The sequence below is a fragment of the Cavia porcellus genome, unplaced genomic scaffold (assembly GCF_034190915.1).
Source record: "Cavia porcellus strain 051 isolate PalLab524CR breed Dunkin Hartley unplaced genomic scaffold, mCavPor4.1 scaffold_3, whole genome shotgun sequence".
Classification (NCBI taxonomy): Eukaryota; Metazoa; Chordata; class Mammalia; order Rodentia; family Caviidae; genus Cavia; species Cavia porcellus.
In genome coordinates, this window is record NW_026947486.1 from 69,954,119 (window position 1) to 69,972,429 (window position 18,311).

Below are 18,311 nucleotides of genomic sequence, written 5' to 3' on the forward strand. Positions count from 1 at the left end.
TATCTGATATTTTATTCATGGTTAGATTGAGATTATATAATTTTGAGCAAGACTATCATGGAAATGATATGCTTTTAAGTGCATTGTATCAGGTACTATACGATGATATGGCTTATTAATGTGATGCTAACCTTGATCACTTGGTTAAGGCAGTATCTGTCAGTTTTTATTACTGTAAAATTACTGTTTTTCCTATCTAATTAATAAGTATGTTACATGCAAAAGTTATAAAACTTTAATTACTAACTACAGCATCTGTCTGTGGTTCTTGTTGGAACAGCTATTGCTGCATTGTTTCCCTTATGGTGATTTTATGGTTCCCTCATCCTTCCTATTTGGAGAATTATGCTTTGATTTGTATTTGAAGGGCAGATATTAACTAGCTGCAAAGAGGAAAGGTGAGAAGACCGTTCTGGAAGAGTGAACAAGATCAGCAGTGACACAATTTATTAACACTGGGAATTTACATTTTAAAATTAATATTGTGAAAAAAATTAGGAAAACAAACCAAACGTGGAAGTGCACATCTGTAATTAACGGCACTTTAGGTGGCTAAGGCAGAAGGATCATAAGTTTGAGCCCAGTCTAGGCAATTTAGACACTATTTCACAATTTTAAAAATAAATGGGCTCAATACAAAGGCTCTGACTTTAATCCCTAGGACTACAGGAAAAAAAGAAAAAGAAAGAAAGAAAGAGACAAATCTTTTTATGACCCTAGAGATGTTAAAGATTTTCAAAGCATTACTGTGTATCAAAGATAGAAGCCATAAATTAAATGATAAATACATCTTATTACATAAAGAAAAAAATTTGTATGTAGAAAAAGTACCATAAATCTATGACAGTGACAACCTGGGAAAAATATTTGTGATAAATGCCATATATTTTGTATTAAATCTTATTAATATATAACACATACACCTAAATAAAAAATTAGCATTCCACTTGAAAAATAGATGGAGTGCATAGATGGTCACATCCCAAATGAGGAAATATTGGTAGACAGCTGGATGGGGTGATGCATGCCTATAATCCCAGCACTTGGAAGGCTGAGGCAGGAAGATTGCCACAAATTTGAGGCCAGACTGGGCTATAAAACAGACCTTGTCACAAAACAAAACAGAACAAAAAAACAAAACAAAACAAAACAAAATGAAAATATGACTGGACAATAATCATGTTAGAAAATAGTTTAACACTTCTGGTAATGTGAGACAAGCAAATTAAATTTGATTATGTGGTATGTTTTGCCATAAACAATGATAATTAATGATATTTGTTGTCCAGTTTTCAGCAGTAAACTCTTCTCACGTGTTCTGGAGTGAGTATCAATTCATGTAATTTATCTGGAGGACAATTTAGTGTTATGAGGTCAAAAATTAAAAAAAATATATATATAGTATGCTGTTTGTAACCTTGAGTTCCGCATTTGTTCAACCAACTATGGAATTAAAATATTCCAAAAAGTAATTGCACTTAATATATATGGACTTTTTATCCCCTAAAACAAATGTATGATTTATACTGCATTAGGTACTGTAAATAACCTAGAAAGAATTTAAAATATGTGAGAGGATATGTATGTGATGTGTAAATACTAAGCAATTTTATAAAGGGGAGTTGAGCATACTTAGATTTTGGTATTTGTTAAAGGTCTTGGAATAAGTCCCCTACAAATTCCAAGGGATGATCATATTCCCTTTTAAGACCTCCTTCTATGAATGTGAACTAAGGACATAACAAAGGAATTAGAAATAGAGGTGTAATTTACATGTATAACAAGAGGATATTGGTTGAGCACTGTTACATATCCATGCAGGTGAATAAAATGAAGATATTTTTAGAAGGCTTTGCTTAACATGAAGTATGTTTAGGATACAATTTATTGTAACTCATGAGGCTGCCACATTGTGAGAGTAGGTGGAGCCTGCAGCCTTGCCTGCTATGTGTAGGAACTTGAGTTTTTCCATAGGACCAAGCAAACCATAGAAAATTTGAAAGTGGCATATCAGAATGACAGTTTAGATAAATCCTTTTTGTGTACCTCAAGGCAGGAAGGAGACCAGTGAAGAGATTATCAATGGTCCAGAGAGAGAGAGAGAGAGAGAGAGAGAGAGAGAGAGAGAGAGAGCTGATGAGGGGGCAAAGGTCATAAACAGAACCATAAGACAGACTTTGGGTAGCCCAGGAGGTTAGTCTTCCCCATGGTAAGTAATGGTCATAAACACTTGTCCTTTGGAATCTCTCCATGGCTTAGGGCCATCTTAAGAGGTAGAATCAGGCGAACTGGGGCAGGACTACTAGGCCTAATGAGATTGTATGGCAGTCTAGACACCACTGTCTTGTACCTCTCACTCTGCATTTTCATTTCATTTAGTTTTCTTGGGCCCCTTTACTGCAGAGGCTGGCTAGCCCCTTCTGTAGGATGGTTCTTAGTGATTGGCCTCTCTTAACAATTACATTTCTCTTAATACAAGCATCCTATGAACTAGAACTATCTTCTTTACCTGCTGCAAAAATGGTCTTTTATTGAATCTAATATTGGGGTAGTGAAGAAGTGAATGGGAGCCTGAACAATAATGGCAGTAAGCTTGGGGATGACATGACTGGGGTTAGGAATAGGAAGCAGGACAAATGATGGCTGAGAGGCTGGGAATGAGGGATGGTGGGAACCTTAAACCAGAGTAGTTCAAAGGTAGAGGAGGAACTGGGACAGCAGTTGATGTCTTGATTGGGTGCTTAGGAAGGAGCTGATGTACAAGTTTTTGAACAGGAGAGCCTTACAATACTACAAGAATCTTTCCTGGGGGAAGCTAAGAGAATGGTGGATTTGAATGGAACTTGTGAATTTTTCTGGAATAATCAGTCAACAAAGAACTCAGTTTTGTAGCATTCAAGAATTGCCAGTGCCCACCAGACTTAGGAATCAGGAAACTGGGAAATAAAATGAAACTGTCTTTGAAGAACGTGGGACACTGACCATCATGTGTATCAGTGTGGTTTGCTGCTGTGTTGTTTGTGTTTTGACATGTCTCATGGTAGGAAGTGGATCTTATCTGTCATCCTTATGAGCCATCTGGTGGCACAGGTGGGTGGCCATTGAGGTGATCCCCTATGTGCCATGTGGTCAAGGGCAGGGCTAAAGTATAAAGAAGGTAAGTTCCCATGAGGCCTAATATTTGTTGGGTATGACATGTGATGTGCATTGAACTGGAAATTAGGGATCCTGGTTTCTCACCTGAAAACTTGTCAGAAATTTTTCCCTCAGTTTCTTCTGTAAAGTGGGGTTTAATAAACACACTTCTGTCTACCTCCCAGGTGATGGGGAAGTAGTATTTTCCAGTAGCCCTTTTCTGTTTGCCACCTGCTTGTGCCCTTTACTTCAGGGGCTGAGCTGGGCTGATTTTAGCAGGAATATTATGTGCCAAGTTGGCACTTGGATGGGCTCAGGTGCTTTCTAACCTTCCTTGTTTGCACTTATAAATATCCTGTCTTCCTCATTTGTTTTCAGCTCACAGTATAGTTTAGTTTTCTGTCTACTAGGATAAAATAACATGCTACCATAGTTTGGAGGTAGTTGGAAGCCAATTAAAGAAGAAAGTAAGATATCCATGCCAAGACTGGGGGCACTTGGGCCACTGAGATATTATTTTCACAAGGCTTCACTGGCTAATAGTGATTATAGATGTGATCCTGCATGTCAGAGCAGAGAGGATCAGTATCATAAACTGTTAAAGTTGCTAAAGGAGAACATGGCTTAGTAGAAATGAAATATGTTGAATTTAGGCTTTTCACATTGACTGTATATAATTTAAAGATTGTTGAAAAACACCCTCTGTCCTCATGATGGGAATAGTCAGGCAAGATGAGGAAGGCCAGGGTGCTGATTAGAATGACTTGGTTTCATGAAAGTAACTCTTGGAAAACTCATTTAAAATCAAGAGTAGAAGATAGCTCAATGCTGGAACATAATAGGACAGTCAGCTAGATTGGAACTAAATGCTTATTCTTTTTAGTAGGTTCCTAGACTTTTGGATAGGGAAAATCAAACAATAGCCCAATGGAGTTATAGGGAAAATAGTACATGTATTAGTCAACTTTCCTATCATTGGGACAAGATATTGGCACCTACAACTTAAAGGAATATAGTTTAATATGGCTCATAGTTTCCAGTGTGTTTAGTCCAAATTTGGCAAGCTTCAAGGCAGAAACAACGCAGTAGAAGAGCCTGGTGGAAGATAGCTGTTCATCCCATGGCAAGTAGGAAGCAGAAAGAGAATGACAGAGAAGGAAATCGAGGCTGAAATATACCCTACGGATCATGCCCCAAATGACCTACCTCAACCATACCCCACCTCTCAACAACACATTCAACTATGCACTCATCAATAGAGTAATCCACTGATGAGATTAGCACCCAGTCACCTTCCAAATGCCCTGCCTCTGAATATGTGAAACTGTGGGGGAGATTTTAGACATAAATCAGAATAGCACCTAAGAATCTGCTTATCTCTTCTTGGCTGTGGGTATAGAACAGTAAGACTTAGCAGTGAGGCCCAGTATTGCATTTTTACTTCTGTATTTAGCATGTTGGAAGTGTCTAGGGTATTCCAGAAACTGAGGAAGACTGCTGGCATGACTCTTTTGGGATTCCAGAAGTGTTGAGGCCCTATACAAGGTGGTTGGGGCCCCTTTCTCCGCTGTATACTGTAACTTCAGACTTTTTGATGGGCTTGATCCTGGGTAACTATGTGCAGCTTCTACTTGTTCCCTTGCCTAAGGTGAGTAACTTTACTGCTGCATTGGGTTAGAGAATACTATCGTTGTTTATTTCTGTCTTAGGCTGCGCTTGAGGGGTGGGATGGGAGTGGGGATAAGCTAAAGTCTGGGTGTTGAATTTCCAAGTCTACAATCCTTATCTGGCACCACTAGAATCAGAAGTGTTTCAGAAATCATTTGGATTTTAGAAGCATAGTATAGTATGTTGTAGTTTTTAGCATTTATTCCCTGGGTGGGGGCTGGGGAAGAACTTCACAATCAAATATGTTAATATTATTTTATGGAAAATATATGGACATTCATCATAAGCATAATAAATATGGCATAAATAGTGTCACCTACATTCAAGTCATGTTTTGCTGCCACATTAGCTTTAAAGAAACAAAATTTCCATTTTTAAGGTAATTTTGATTTGGCAGTTGCTAATAAATGATTGAACACCTATGGTCATTGATTTTGTACTTTTAATCATATTGATTCACAGGGGAAAGGCACATTCTTGATGGCTCTTTCCTTGGAGAGGTTCTTTAATGAAGTATTGAACAGGTGATAGCTTTCTTATGTATTCTTTTCAAGACACTTCTTTTTTTTTCCATTCTTGTTTTTCTTCCTCTTGGCAGAGATTCAAGCATCCTTGCATTGATTTTCCTGGTAGTACTCTTTTCTTCTAAATGTAGACTCAGAACTGAGGAATCAAATGCTAAAGAGTATACTCATGACAAAGCCAATAGGTCCATAATGCAAATAATCTATATTCATCGAAGCTTTCAACAAACTTAGGGACACATTCATCACTTTCTGAAACACAGCACTAAGTCACTGTAGGCAAAGGAACTTCACAAACATGAGTTTCATTTTTTGTCCTTAAAATCTTTTTTTTTTTTTTTCTTTTTTCTTTTGGTACCGGGGATCGAACTCATGACCTTGCACTTGCCAGGCAGGTGCTTATGCCACTCAGCTAAACCCCTGGTCCTTCATTATTTTGTCAATTCTTAGTCCTGCTTGAATATCTTGTCCAACTGCTGTCATAATTGAAAGATTAAACTTGCAGTGTGTCAGGTTACTAGGAATAGTCAGGCTTCTGGGTCTTTTTAAAAACAGGCTGGTTTGTGGGGTCTCAGATTTGTGAGGTCCAGCTTCTTAATGGAGAACCCAAAAATGTGTATGTTTAGCAAGTTTTGAAGAGGATTCCATAACGTTTGAGAATCACTGCATAGTTGATGGTCACATAATTGCAGGTTTTTAAAGACTGTTGCCCAGGCCTAGGTCACACAAAATATCAAGAAACTGACTGATTTCCTAGGACAAGATTCTGTTTGGTTTTACCTGAGGAGAAAATAGAAGAGTAAAAACTACGTAGATGTGCTTAGAAACAAAAGAAACAAGCTTTGGAACCTGGGGTGGCAGTTTGATTGGATTGCCAGATGAAGTACAGCATGCCTGATTATATCTGAATTCCAAATAAACAATGAACAATGTTTTAGTATAAGCATGCTATATGTACTATTTAGGACCTACTTACACTGAAATATTATTCATTGTTTATTTGGAATTCAAATTTAAGTTAGCGGCCTGTGTTTTTATTGCTAAATTTGGCAGTGCTGGGGTATTGATAAACCCACTTTCCCCCTTGGGAGGCAAAACAGATGGTGTGTGTGTGTGTGTGTGTGTGTGTGTGTATGTGTGTGTGTGTGTTTCAGCTCAGAATCTATTTTTGACCTTTCCTTGGTTAAAAGCTTCTGTGATTGAGTACTTATGCCATATTGAATTTGAAGCATTGAAAAACTGAGTCTTGTCTCTTCTGTCGTACTCTCCCCTTCCATCTCTCATACATATATGTATTGCAAACAGGCTTTGGAAAGACACTTGCTTCCGCTTTATTTTATTTTATTTTTTTTGCACTGGGCATTGAACTCATGACCTCATGGTTGCCAGGTAGGCAGGCACTTACACCACTGAGTTAAATCCCTGGCCATTCCTCTTTATTTTTAACTGATATGTAAAACATAACAATTTTATGTTAGAGTTTTGGTAAGTTTGTTGTTTGTATGTTATTATTAGAGTCACACTGTCTGTGTCTAACATTTCTCCTACTAACCATTCTTAATCTTTCAATTGCAGATCTTCCTCTTGGCCTGTCCTCCATGTCCGGGAGCTATCGTGGTCTTTAAGTAAGAAAAAAAAATTTTTTTGTTCTATTGCCATTGCTATTCAGACTATTTTATCTATTTGATCACAAAAGATGCTGTGCTCTGAACACCTTGGGTTTATATCACTTCCACTCTGGGATTTCCCAGGGGATAAAAGTCTGTGAGGGTGCACTGAAATAGGGAAATACTGCACATGGAAGTATGGACTTTGTCAAGCCCTTATAAATACTTTGCAGCCTATCTTTGTGGTTATACAGCCAAGGAATATACCTTTCCTTGAAAGGTTGCTACCCTCCTAAAGTTGCTCTAGAGAGTATACCAGGGACCAGAAAACTTCTTCCTAAGCATCTTTGCATTACAGTTTTACTACTCAACTACGGATCTCAGCTCTTCACATTGAAGGGGATGCCCTTCTCATGTTTTAATGCTTTTGTCTTAAAGTGAAAAGTAAAATGAGGAGACAAAAATATATCACAAGTTACAAGTCCTGACTTTCAAAACTAGCAAGCGTCTAATTCATTAAAGTATATACAAACACACCATGTTTCTTTGAAGGCAAGTTTACTTAAATGAAACTGAAGAGTCCAGGAACTTGTATTTTATCATGAGTTTTGACCATCACACTTATCAAACTTTTTATAACAGTTGCTGATGAAACGCCAAATTAACTTGAATTAATTTAATTTCTTCCCCCAACCTCCGCAGTTTTTAGCTGTTTCTGAGCAGTGAAATGCCCTGAAGCCAGTGGGAGGGAACAAGAAGTAAAGAACCTAGCAGATCCTTGGATAATTGAGAGTGTTTTAAATGGCTTTCTGATTTACTTAAGTCATTAAAGTGTTAGGTAGGGAGAAAAATATCCCATTTGCTGCATCAAATAGCCTCCTTGAAATAGCCACTCAGTTTCTTGCTTTAGGTGAGTCACTTTCTACTGGGTAAGGGCTAATGGATTCTGACTTTATATATTTCTTACTTGGACAGACTCTGAAAGAAAGGTGTATTTAACCCTGTTTCCTTCTCTTGATTTTCCAAAACGAGGTCAATTATTCAGCATAATGTTTTAAAAGTAACATTTATTGCTTTTATTTCATTATGCTAAGATAACAGTTCTCATTATAGAAAATACAGATACATATAAAGAAAATAAACATAACCTCTAATCCTACCCTCAAGATAATATTGATTTTTTTCTTTTTTAATCAGCAGAGATCAGTTTGTATATTAAGATTTTTATACTTTTCAAAATTGTTTAATATCATTATATATTTATGTTCATATATAAATAAATAAGCATGCTTGCTAAATTACTTTTTATTGTCTCCTACCTTTTTTTTTTGGTTTGATTCCTAGCTTTACCATTTCATACCATCTCTACATATTACCAAACCAATATGTATCCTTCTGTATTTTTCTGTATTTTCATAGGTGCGGCACACACACATACACACATTCCTATGGGTTTGGGGTTGTTTTGTTGTAGTTCATTGTTTGTCTTGCAAAAATAGAATCTTACATACACCTTAGTTTATTTTAGTTTTTTAACTCGACACTATCTCACAGAAACCTATCAAAGTCTATTGGTGGGGGCCTTTTTTTTTGTAAGGCTAGAAAATATTTCATGGATACACAATAGTATATCCAATTGATTCTCCTGTCAATGAACATTCACTTTTTTCCATATTTCTTCTGCTAACATAAATATCATTGTACATACTCCCTTATATAGTATTGCTTTTAACTTATAGATAGATACAGATATATATATATATGAATATTTATATATGAATATATTGATAAATTTGCCATATTTAAAAATGCAGACTGGTATACCTTAGTTTTTCCTTTTTTCTGTACTATATGAGATTATTTTTTTTTTCATATTCTTTTTTTTTTTTGTCTTTTTCCTTTTTATCGGTACCGGGGATCGAACTCATGACTGCCTGCTTGCAAGGCAGGTGCTTATGCTGCTGAGCTAAATCCCCAGCCCCTTTCTTCATATTCTTATAAACAAAAGATATTATGATTCTTTTACAATTTGACAACCCAGTGGTTATAGGCTCTTGAATACTAGTCTAGTGAATTTTAGTATTGTATCTTGTTTCTTTTGGTCAGATTAAATTTATACTTGAGTTTTTTGTCTATACATATTATTTCCCAATTTTATATGGAATATTTATGGTTTTCTTAATTTGTAATACTTTTCTTTTATGTTTTAGGTATTATCTTTTTATTATCTTATTATCTTTTTTAGTCAGGGTCTTGCTATGCAATTTGAACTGACCTTGAATTTTGTAGCCCAGACTGGTCTCAAACTCACTCCTGCCTCAGCCTCCAGATTTCAGGGATTGCAGGTGTGCACCACTACATCTGGCTAGGTATTGTTTTTTATCTGTTGTTATTGTTAAGGTATCTTTCCCAAATGTGTATTCCTTGACTTTGCTGATGATATAGCCATATACTTTTTTGGTATATTTTTCATATTTAGTATGATTTCTTATATAATTTCAGGATTTCCAGTCCTGCTTAAGATTGTTATTTCAAAGATGGATAACAAGTTTTAAATAACATATTAAATAATTATTACTTTTCTCTTTATGAATTGAAGAAGCATCTTTGTCAGCTATTAAACATTATGTATGTTAGACTCTATTATTGATCATTCCATTTCATATATTTCTGTCTTTCCTTATGAAGATCATATTGATTTGATTACATTAGCTTAAAATTTAGGGAGGCTATTCTTTTGGCACTTTCTCCTGCATATGCATATTGAGATCACTTTTACTCACTAATTCTCCAATTCTATTAGGATTCTGGTTAGAATTCAATTAAATTTGTATTTTACATTTTTACTATCTAGTTCTTTTTTCTACAAAATGGAAATTATTTCCACTCATTCTGATGTTATTTTATGTCTTTGATATAGATCTTTCCTTTTCTTATATATTCTGTTTCTTGCTTGATACTTTTATCACTAAAATATTGTGTTTTCTGTTATGAGTGGAATATTTTCTCTCTTTCTGTTCCTAAGTGCTTCTTCCTAGAATAGAAGTGATTATTTTTAAGATATCTAATTTAGCTTTAGCTCTCTTACCAAATTCTCTTGTGAGTTTTGGTAAATTTTATCTTAGTTTCATCTTTTCTCCTATCACAAGCACCTTATAAATGCCTAAAGGAAAATGAACTGGTCAGCTGACAGATACTCTCTTTTGAGTAAAGCTTATTTATAAAGAAACCCTTAACTTTATAAGACACATAGAACTGGTCTAAGGCCTTGATGTTAGATACTCAGATAAATACAAGACTATATTGAGTTTAAGTCACTCACTGGATAGGAAGTTCAGGTTTAATTTGATGCAAGCTGAAACAGTACTCTATTTTAACAGAGGTTCTACAAAGTCTATGTTCCTTGAAGCTAGAGTATGTAGCTTGTGAGCAAAGCTTAGCTGTTTGCTGGAGATAATCACACCTGATTAGCATCTCTATGGTGTCTCTTTGTGGTGATTTTTCCCATCTTACTTGTCACTGTAGCTGTGATAGTCTGCTCTTTTGTTTTCCATTATATCCAATTAGCCTTTTTTGGGCGCTGCTCTCTAAAGAGCGGGCGGGGGGAGGAGGGGACACTCCTTGCCTCCACTACCAGTATTGTGACATCATTGCATATGTTACATAACAAACGTCATGTTCCTTACATTTTCTCAGTGGTTACACTAAGTAATTCATTTTCTTGTTGCATTTGCTAGAAACTCAAAGACAGAGCTAGATAAAAAAATGGTAGTCACCCTAAAACTGATTTAAATTGAATTGTTTTCTGTGTTCCTCCATTATTTCTATTGATGTTTGTTAAACAGTCTATTATTTTTAAATACTTTCCACATTTATTGAAGAAATTTTGAAAAGACAGTAGTGGTTGCTGTATTTTATTAAATGCTTTTTTGACATCTCTTGATCCATATAAGCTTTGTTTTTCATTTATTTTTGTTGTTTTTGCTCTGCTGGGGATCAGACCAAGGGCTCCATGCATATTAAGCAAGCACTCTACTACTGAACTGGCTCCCTCTTTCTTTCTTTTTCTTTCTTTCTTTCTCTCTCTCTCTCTCTCTCTCTCTCTCTCTCTCTCTCTCTCTCTCTCTCTTTCTTTCTTTCTTTCTGTTTTTCAAGATGGGATCTTGCTGTGTAGTCCAGGGCTCACCTTGAACTCACTGTGTAGCCCAGGTTGGTCTCAATCTCATGACAGTCCTCCTGTTTAGTCTTCCAAGAGCTGGGATTATAGTCATTTACCATGATCTTTAGCACCCTTAGCCTTCTTTTAAACTTTTTTTCTTGCTTTTTCTTCTTTTTTAGAGTTGGGCGTTGAACCTAGGACCTTGTACCTCAGTTGCTCTACCATGGTGTTACAGTATATATGGTCTTTTAAAATTTTGTTTTGAGACAGACTCTGTAAATTGCCAGATTGGCCTAGAACTTGTGGATCTCTTGCTTTAGCTTCCTAAACAGCAGATATTAAAGTTATAAGCCCCTACGCTAGGCTCTCACTTAAGTTTTTGGTACAACAGTAATGTAACTACTCATATTACTGAAAAAACCTGTTCGTCATAATATATCATTATTTTAATGTATTATTACATCACTGGATTACTTATCAATATTTTATTTAGAATAATGTTTCAAGATTCATGAGTAAGAGTATAATCATTTTGTATTCTTTTCCTGTAAAATTATTTGTGAATATTCCTTCTTTTGTTGTGGTCTGTAATACTTTAATACCCTTTAAATCATGTATTCTTTAAAAGTGAGGTGAAAACTCATGAAAAGATTTTGAAAAGGCACCATGAGGTTTTGGTGCCTTTTTACTTGGGTAAACATATAATCACTTTTTCAGTGTCTTCTATGGTAAACAATCTGCTTAAATCTTTTGGATGTATTTTGACAATTTGTATTTAGCTAAGAAATTTTCCATTTTTTCTAAGTTTTCAAATTTGTTACAAATTTAGTTGAACTGGCTTAGTTGCTTTCCTCCTTGCTGAGACAAAATACTAGACACTCACAATTTAAGGAAGAACAGTTTTGTTTTGGCTCACATTTCAGGCATAGTCAACTGGCTCCAAGGCAGAATGGCCTCTCAGAGAGCATGACAGAAGAAGATAGCTTTTCATGACTACACTGTGGACCAGAAGCAGAGAGAACAAAAGGATGAGCTGAAGAAGGAGATAACACCCTTTCAGGGCATGACCCAGTGACCTGCCTCCTCCAACTAGGCTGTGCTTCCCAGCATTACATTTAGCTATAAACTCATCAGTAGTCCACTGTACACCCATCAGTGTCATGCCTTCATGATCCAATCATCTTTTAAAAGCCCCTCCCAACTGATCCAGCATGGCTGATTAGAGGAAGTGGCACATCAGAGATACTTAGGGAAGATCAACTAAAAACCCAACTAACTGTAAGTGTGAGGCACACTTAAGTCTCTGCTGGGTGGCCCTAGCCTGCACAAGCCACCATCTGGTATTCTGAGCTGGTCTCATGACCACTAACCTCTCCATCTGGCTTATAGTCCAACCTGCCAAACTGACTCTGGGCTCCTCAAGCCAACTTGCATCTTCACCCAGAATCCTTCACCTCACTCTCTCCCTGGGCTTGGACAGTTGCCAGACACAGGTTAACAGATGGGGGGGCATCAAACCGCAAGGTAAACATACAAACACACAGGTTATGTAGAGGCAGAGAGGAATGTGACTTGTTGGGTTAAAACCTACAAGTTCTAGGGGGAAAAAACTCATTTGGAAATAGCTAGGCAATTTTTTTTTCTTCCTTTGACCCATTTTTTCTCTATCTTCCTGCCATTGGTAGGGTTTTTAAGGAGTTTGGTGTTTTATTACTCATTTTCTTGTTTTCTCCTTTTAAATATTACTCTTTTATTTGTTTATTTTGGTTTCATTTTCTCCTCTCCCCTCCTCGCTATCTATCAATTTGTTTCTTTATTATTTTTCCTCCAGTATTGTCTCCATTCCTTATCATTTGTCCTTTTCCTTTTTGGTGTTTTTCTGTTAGTCTTATCTAATATTATTAATTTTCTTTTACTTCTTAATAGAATCCTTTATTGAAATTTTACCACTTTGTTCCCATCTTCCATTGCTTAATTTCTCTAAATTGTTTTTTTCCATGCTTCTATTCCATGTAACCTCTTACCTTACTAGTATTACCATTAAACCTAATAAGTATGTAGGTAGTTAACTATACCTTACTATGGTTGAATACTGTTCCATTGTGACTGAAGGTAAAATTGCCCATGGAGTAGATATTTAATATATCAATGCCTGCTTTGTCTTACAGTTTATATTATAACTGTAGATCTTTTTTATGGTTAAAATGGTATCGTGCTAGTTATTATAGTTTGTCATTATTCAGTTTGCATTTTTAGTGTTTGGTTCCAGGGATCAAACTCACTACCTCGTGCTTTCCAGGCTGGTACTTATGCCACTGGGCTAAATCCCCAGCCTCAGTTTGAAATTGATGCTATTTTTTCCCCAGGGATCAAACTCACAACCTTGCACTGTTCTAAATCCCCAACGCCAGGTGCTATTGTTATTGTGAAATTTACTGTTTTCGCCAAGGAGATACAGTTGTTGGTATCTTCTGGTTTTCTCTGTATGACAATATCTAGATTGCCTGGGAATCATAACAATTCTGTAGCCCAGTCTCAAAGGACAGTTTTAGTGTCAAATAGGCTGCAACTTTCTCTCCCAAATAAATAGGTGGTTGTATCTTAGGAGAGACCCAAGGGTCAATAGCTTAATAGCTAGGTACACCTAAAGGACATCTCTGAAAAGTACACATTACTTAAGGAGGTCTTGATACTAGAAATAAAACTATTCATCATAGGCAATCTGCAAGTCCTGTCATAGGAAACAAAGAACAAAATAGAAAATGAGAAAATAAGAGAATAAAATGTCTCCAAAAGCTCCTAGCTCCCCCAAAGCAAATCCAGGGGGTAGTGGGGCTGTGGGGAATCAAAAGCTACATAGTCAGATTATCTGAAATGATGACAGTGGAGATAACAAAACAGATCAATAAGATATTTGGTGAATTCGAAGCAGAAATAAAAGCAAGCAAGCAGAGACAAAAAGATAATGCTCCTAATAAAAGATAATCAGTAAGTCTATAGGAAAAGATACTACTTACTAAAACAGTAGGAGAGCCAAAGAGAAAAATGCAAGGCATGAATTTCCAGCATAGAAAAGAATTAGAGTCCATAAAAAGTTCTAAACAGTAACACAGAAGGTTAAAAATTTTATTGAAGTTATAGGTAGCAGAATTGACCAATGTGAGTACAGAGTGTCACATCTAGAAGACAAGACTGTGGTTGTTGATTAACTAATGAGAGACACCTTAAAAATAACAAAGGAACATAAGTGAATCCAGTGGCAGGTAGACAAAGCAAAGAAGACTAAGATAAATTGCAATTAATGAAAAATTAGAAGGTAGCAGAAAAGGCCTAAAAACACAGTTTATAAAAGTACTGTCAGAAAACATTCTAAGCATTAAAAAAGAATTTGACATACACATAAATGAGGTATATAGAACCCCAAATAGCAATGATCAGAAAAGAACAACACCAAGACACATCACAGTCATAACGTGGAATTTAATACAAGAACACAATTTTAAAAGCTGTTAGAGAAAAGAAACAAATCACTTATAAAGCCAAAATCATCAGAATTACAACAGATTTCTCAACAAAAACCCTAAAGTCAAGGACAGCTTGGAGTGAAGTGTTTCAAACCCTAAATGAAAATATTTGCCAAGCAAAATTGACATACCCCACAAAATTATATTTATAAATTGATGAAAAAATATATTTTCATGATAAAGAACATATAAATAAATTCAAGACTGCCAGACCAATGGTATAAAAAATTCTCAAGGATGTCTTAGAAAGAGATAATGAAGCTAGCAATGCCATAAAACCCAGTGGAATGAATCTACCAGGCAAGATGAGCAATTAGGTTGAAGGGAAAGAAAAGGAGTGAGTAGCAGAAAAACAATACAATGACAGGGATAAGTCAATGACTAACTATGACCGTCAGTGTGAATGGTCTCAATTCACCAATCAAGATACACAAATTAGCAGAGTGAATCAAGAAACAAAATTTAACAATGTGTATACAAAAAAGACATTTAACACAAAAAAGTATTCATAGGCTGAATGTTAAAGGATGGAAAACAATATTCCGTGCAACAGGAAACAGGAAAAAAGCACGAGTACCTATCCTAATTTTGGACAAAATGAATTTCAAGTCAAGACTGATCAAAAGAGACAAAGAGGGTCACTAATATTGGTTAGGGGTTTGATTCAACAAGAGATAACAATTACAAATAAATATGCATCAGATCAGTCAACCCTCAAATTATGACCAGCCTGACATATGAACAACTTGGGTTATGACTGGAATTTTAGGTGTTTTTTTTTCTGGCCTTTTTGAGACAAGGACTCACTATGCATTTCAGGCAGACCTTGAGCTCACTTTGTAGCCCAGGCTATCTGGACCTTGCAGCGACCCTCCTGCCTCAGCCTCCCAAGTGCTGGGATTACAGGCATGGAATTCTAGTTTTAACTTTTGACCAGTCTTGGCTTGTGACCCAAATGCCAGCTGCCTTGTGCTTCCAGATGGTCTCAGATACAGATTTAACCCTTAAAGAGTTCTAGAAGGAAGATTATAGCATCCTTGCCTGTATTTGGTTAATTGAGAAATCCTGGGCCAATGTCTCTCTAAGGTCACTGAAATCTGCGTGTATGCAGGAGAGAGACTTTCTAGGCTGTGTGGAGGAGCCTGAGCCTTCATTTGACAACTTGAGTCACAACCAGCCCTTGAGAAAGAATTGAATTTGTAGGTTAAGAGTCTACTATAATGGTAAACCCAACTTGATAGAACAAAGATTAATGGATATGAAAAATCAGATAAGCACCAGTCCATTGTAGTGGAGGGCCTCAATACTCCACTGTCTCAAGTAGACAGGTTAACTAGACAAAAAATTAACAGGAAAATGCCGTAGTTCAGTGGTGGTGGTGAACCTATGGCATGTGTGCCGTAGGCACATAGAACCCTATCTTGTTGGTAAGTGAGCCAAGTCACTCCAGCAGCCAAGCATCAGATAACAGGGGTTTTTTTTTTTTTTCTAAACCAAAACCTCAGGATTCAGGTTTAACTGACGTGTTGGCACTTTGCAGTAAATAAATGGATGTTGGATTGCAGTTTGGGCACTCAGTCTTTAAAAAGTTCTCCATCACTGTCATAGTTGGACCAAACCTTTGAACAAACTGGACTTAATAGATATCTAGAGTGTTCCACTCAACAGCAGATTATGCATTTCTCTCATCAGCAAATGGAGCTTTCTACAAAATAGACCACATACTAGGCCTTAAAGCATCTTTAAGTAAATACAAAAAATCTAAATTAGCCCATGCATATTATCAGATCATAATGCAATGAAACTAGAAATCAGTGACAAAAGATACTATACAAACTATGCAAACACATGAAAATTAAATAATACCCTCTTGAATAATTAATGAGTCAGAGATGAAATTAAAGAAGAAATTAGACACTTCCTGCAATCAAATGATAATGCTAGTATGACATACTGGCTCCCAAGGAACACAATGAAAGCAATCCTACTGGGAAAGTTCATAGCTATGAATTCCCACATCAGAAAAACAGTGAACTGTAATAAATAACCAAATGGTGCACTCCAAATTTCTAAAAAAATAAGTATCTAAACCCAAATCTAGTCTGAGAAACAAAATTATAAAGCTCAAAGCAGAAATTAATAAAATTGAGACAAAAATACAAAGAATCAATGAATAAAAGTTTTTAAAAGATTAAAGAAAATAGACAAGCCTTTATAGCCAGTCTTACCAAATCAGAAAGAATTAACTCAAATCCATGTAATTAGAAATGAAAAGGTTGAAATCACAACAGAACCAAGGAGTAAACCCATATGATTATCTCAATAGATGCAGAAAAGGCATTTCACAAAATCCAACATACATTTATGAAAAAAATGCTGAAGAAATAGGCAGAGAATATTTTTATCTCAATTTGAAAAAGGCCATCTATGAGAAATCTATGGCCAACATCATACTAAATGCAGAAAAGGCTTTCCCTCTCAAATCAGGAATAAGGGTTGGGGACTTAGCTAAATGGCATAAACACCTGCTTGGCAAGCAGAAGATTGTGAGTTTGATCCCCAGTACCAAAAAATAAATAAGTAAAAAAATAAAATAAATTCAGGAATAATTCAAGGATGCCCACTATTTCCACTGCTGTTCAAAATATTTCTTGAAATATTAGTGCCATTAGACAATATAAAAGGGGTAGGGATAGGAAACGTACAAGTTAAATTATCATTATATGCTGATGACATGATCCTCTCCATACACCTTAAAAACTTCATGAAAAGACCTTTAGAATTAATAATCAAATTTGGTAGTATAGCAGCATACAAGGTCAGTGCTCAAAAATCAGTAGCATTTCTATATACCAATAGCAATTTCCAAGTGAGATATTAGAGGAACAACACCTGTTATAATAGCATCAAGAAAAATGAAATATTTTGAAATCAACTTAACCAGGGAAGCAAAAGACCTCTACAATAAAAACTATATCACTTTGTAAAAACAAATCAAACAGAAAATGAAAAGATATCCCTGTTCCTGGATAGGCAGAACCAATATAGTGAAAATGACCATAGTGCCAAAGCTTTTACACAAATAGAATCCAACCCCAATCTCACGGAACTGGAAAAAATAATCCTAACATTCATACAGAAGCATAAGAGACCTACAATAACAAAAGCAGTGCTGGGCAACAGGGGCGTGGCAAGTGTCACAATACTGCAATTCAAATTACACCAAAAGTTACAGTGATAAAAACAGCATGGTATTGGCAAAAAACAAAGCAAAACAGACATGCAGGTCAATGAACAGAATAGAGGCTTCAAAAAAAATCCTGGCAAACTCAGCTAATTCATCTTGAACAAAGGGGCCAAATCCCTTCATTGGAGGAGAGATAGCCTCTTTACCAAATAGTGCTAGGAAATTAGCTATCCACATGCTGATGATTGAACCTAGACCCATATCTCTCAACATACACTAAACTAAAATCAAAATGGATCTAACATCTAAATATTAAACAATCTTGTGGAAGATAAAGTAGGTAAAATTCTTGAAAACTTAGATGTAGTCAAAGAATTTCTGAACAAAACCATAACTGCATAAGAAATAATACAAAGAATCAAGAAGTAGGGTCACATCAAATTTAAAAATGTCCTGTACAGCAAAGGAACTCACAAACAGAATGAAGAGACAACCTACAATTTGGGA

General features: G+C 35.9%; 1 protein-coding gene across 11 annotated transcripts in view; it reads left to right on the forward strand.

The window, feature by feature from the left end:
- The window catches only part of Tmem164 (transmembrane protein 164), a 156,388-nt gene that overhangs the window by 56,423 nt on the left and 81,654 nt on the right, over positions 1–18,311 (forward strand). For 9 of the 11 annotated variants that reach the window (XM_013150200.3, XM_013150201.3, XM_013150198.3 and 6 more), the window contains one exon: positions 6,903–6,952. The exons of the other annotated variants lie outside the window; for them this stretch is intronic. Coding sequence is in view for 5 of the 9 variants with exons in the window: in XM_013150198.3 (XP_013005652.1) it covers positions 6,903–6,952 (50 nt within the window). In the remaining 4 variants the exon portion in view is untranslated. The remainder of the gene's footprint in view (positions 1–6,902; positions 6,953–18,311) is intronic. 11 annotated transcript variants of the gene reach the window in all.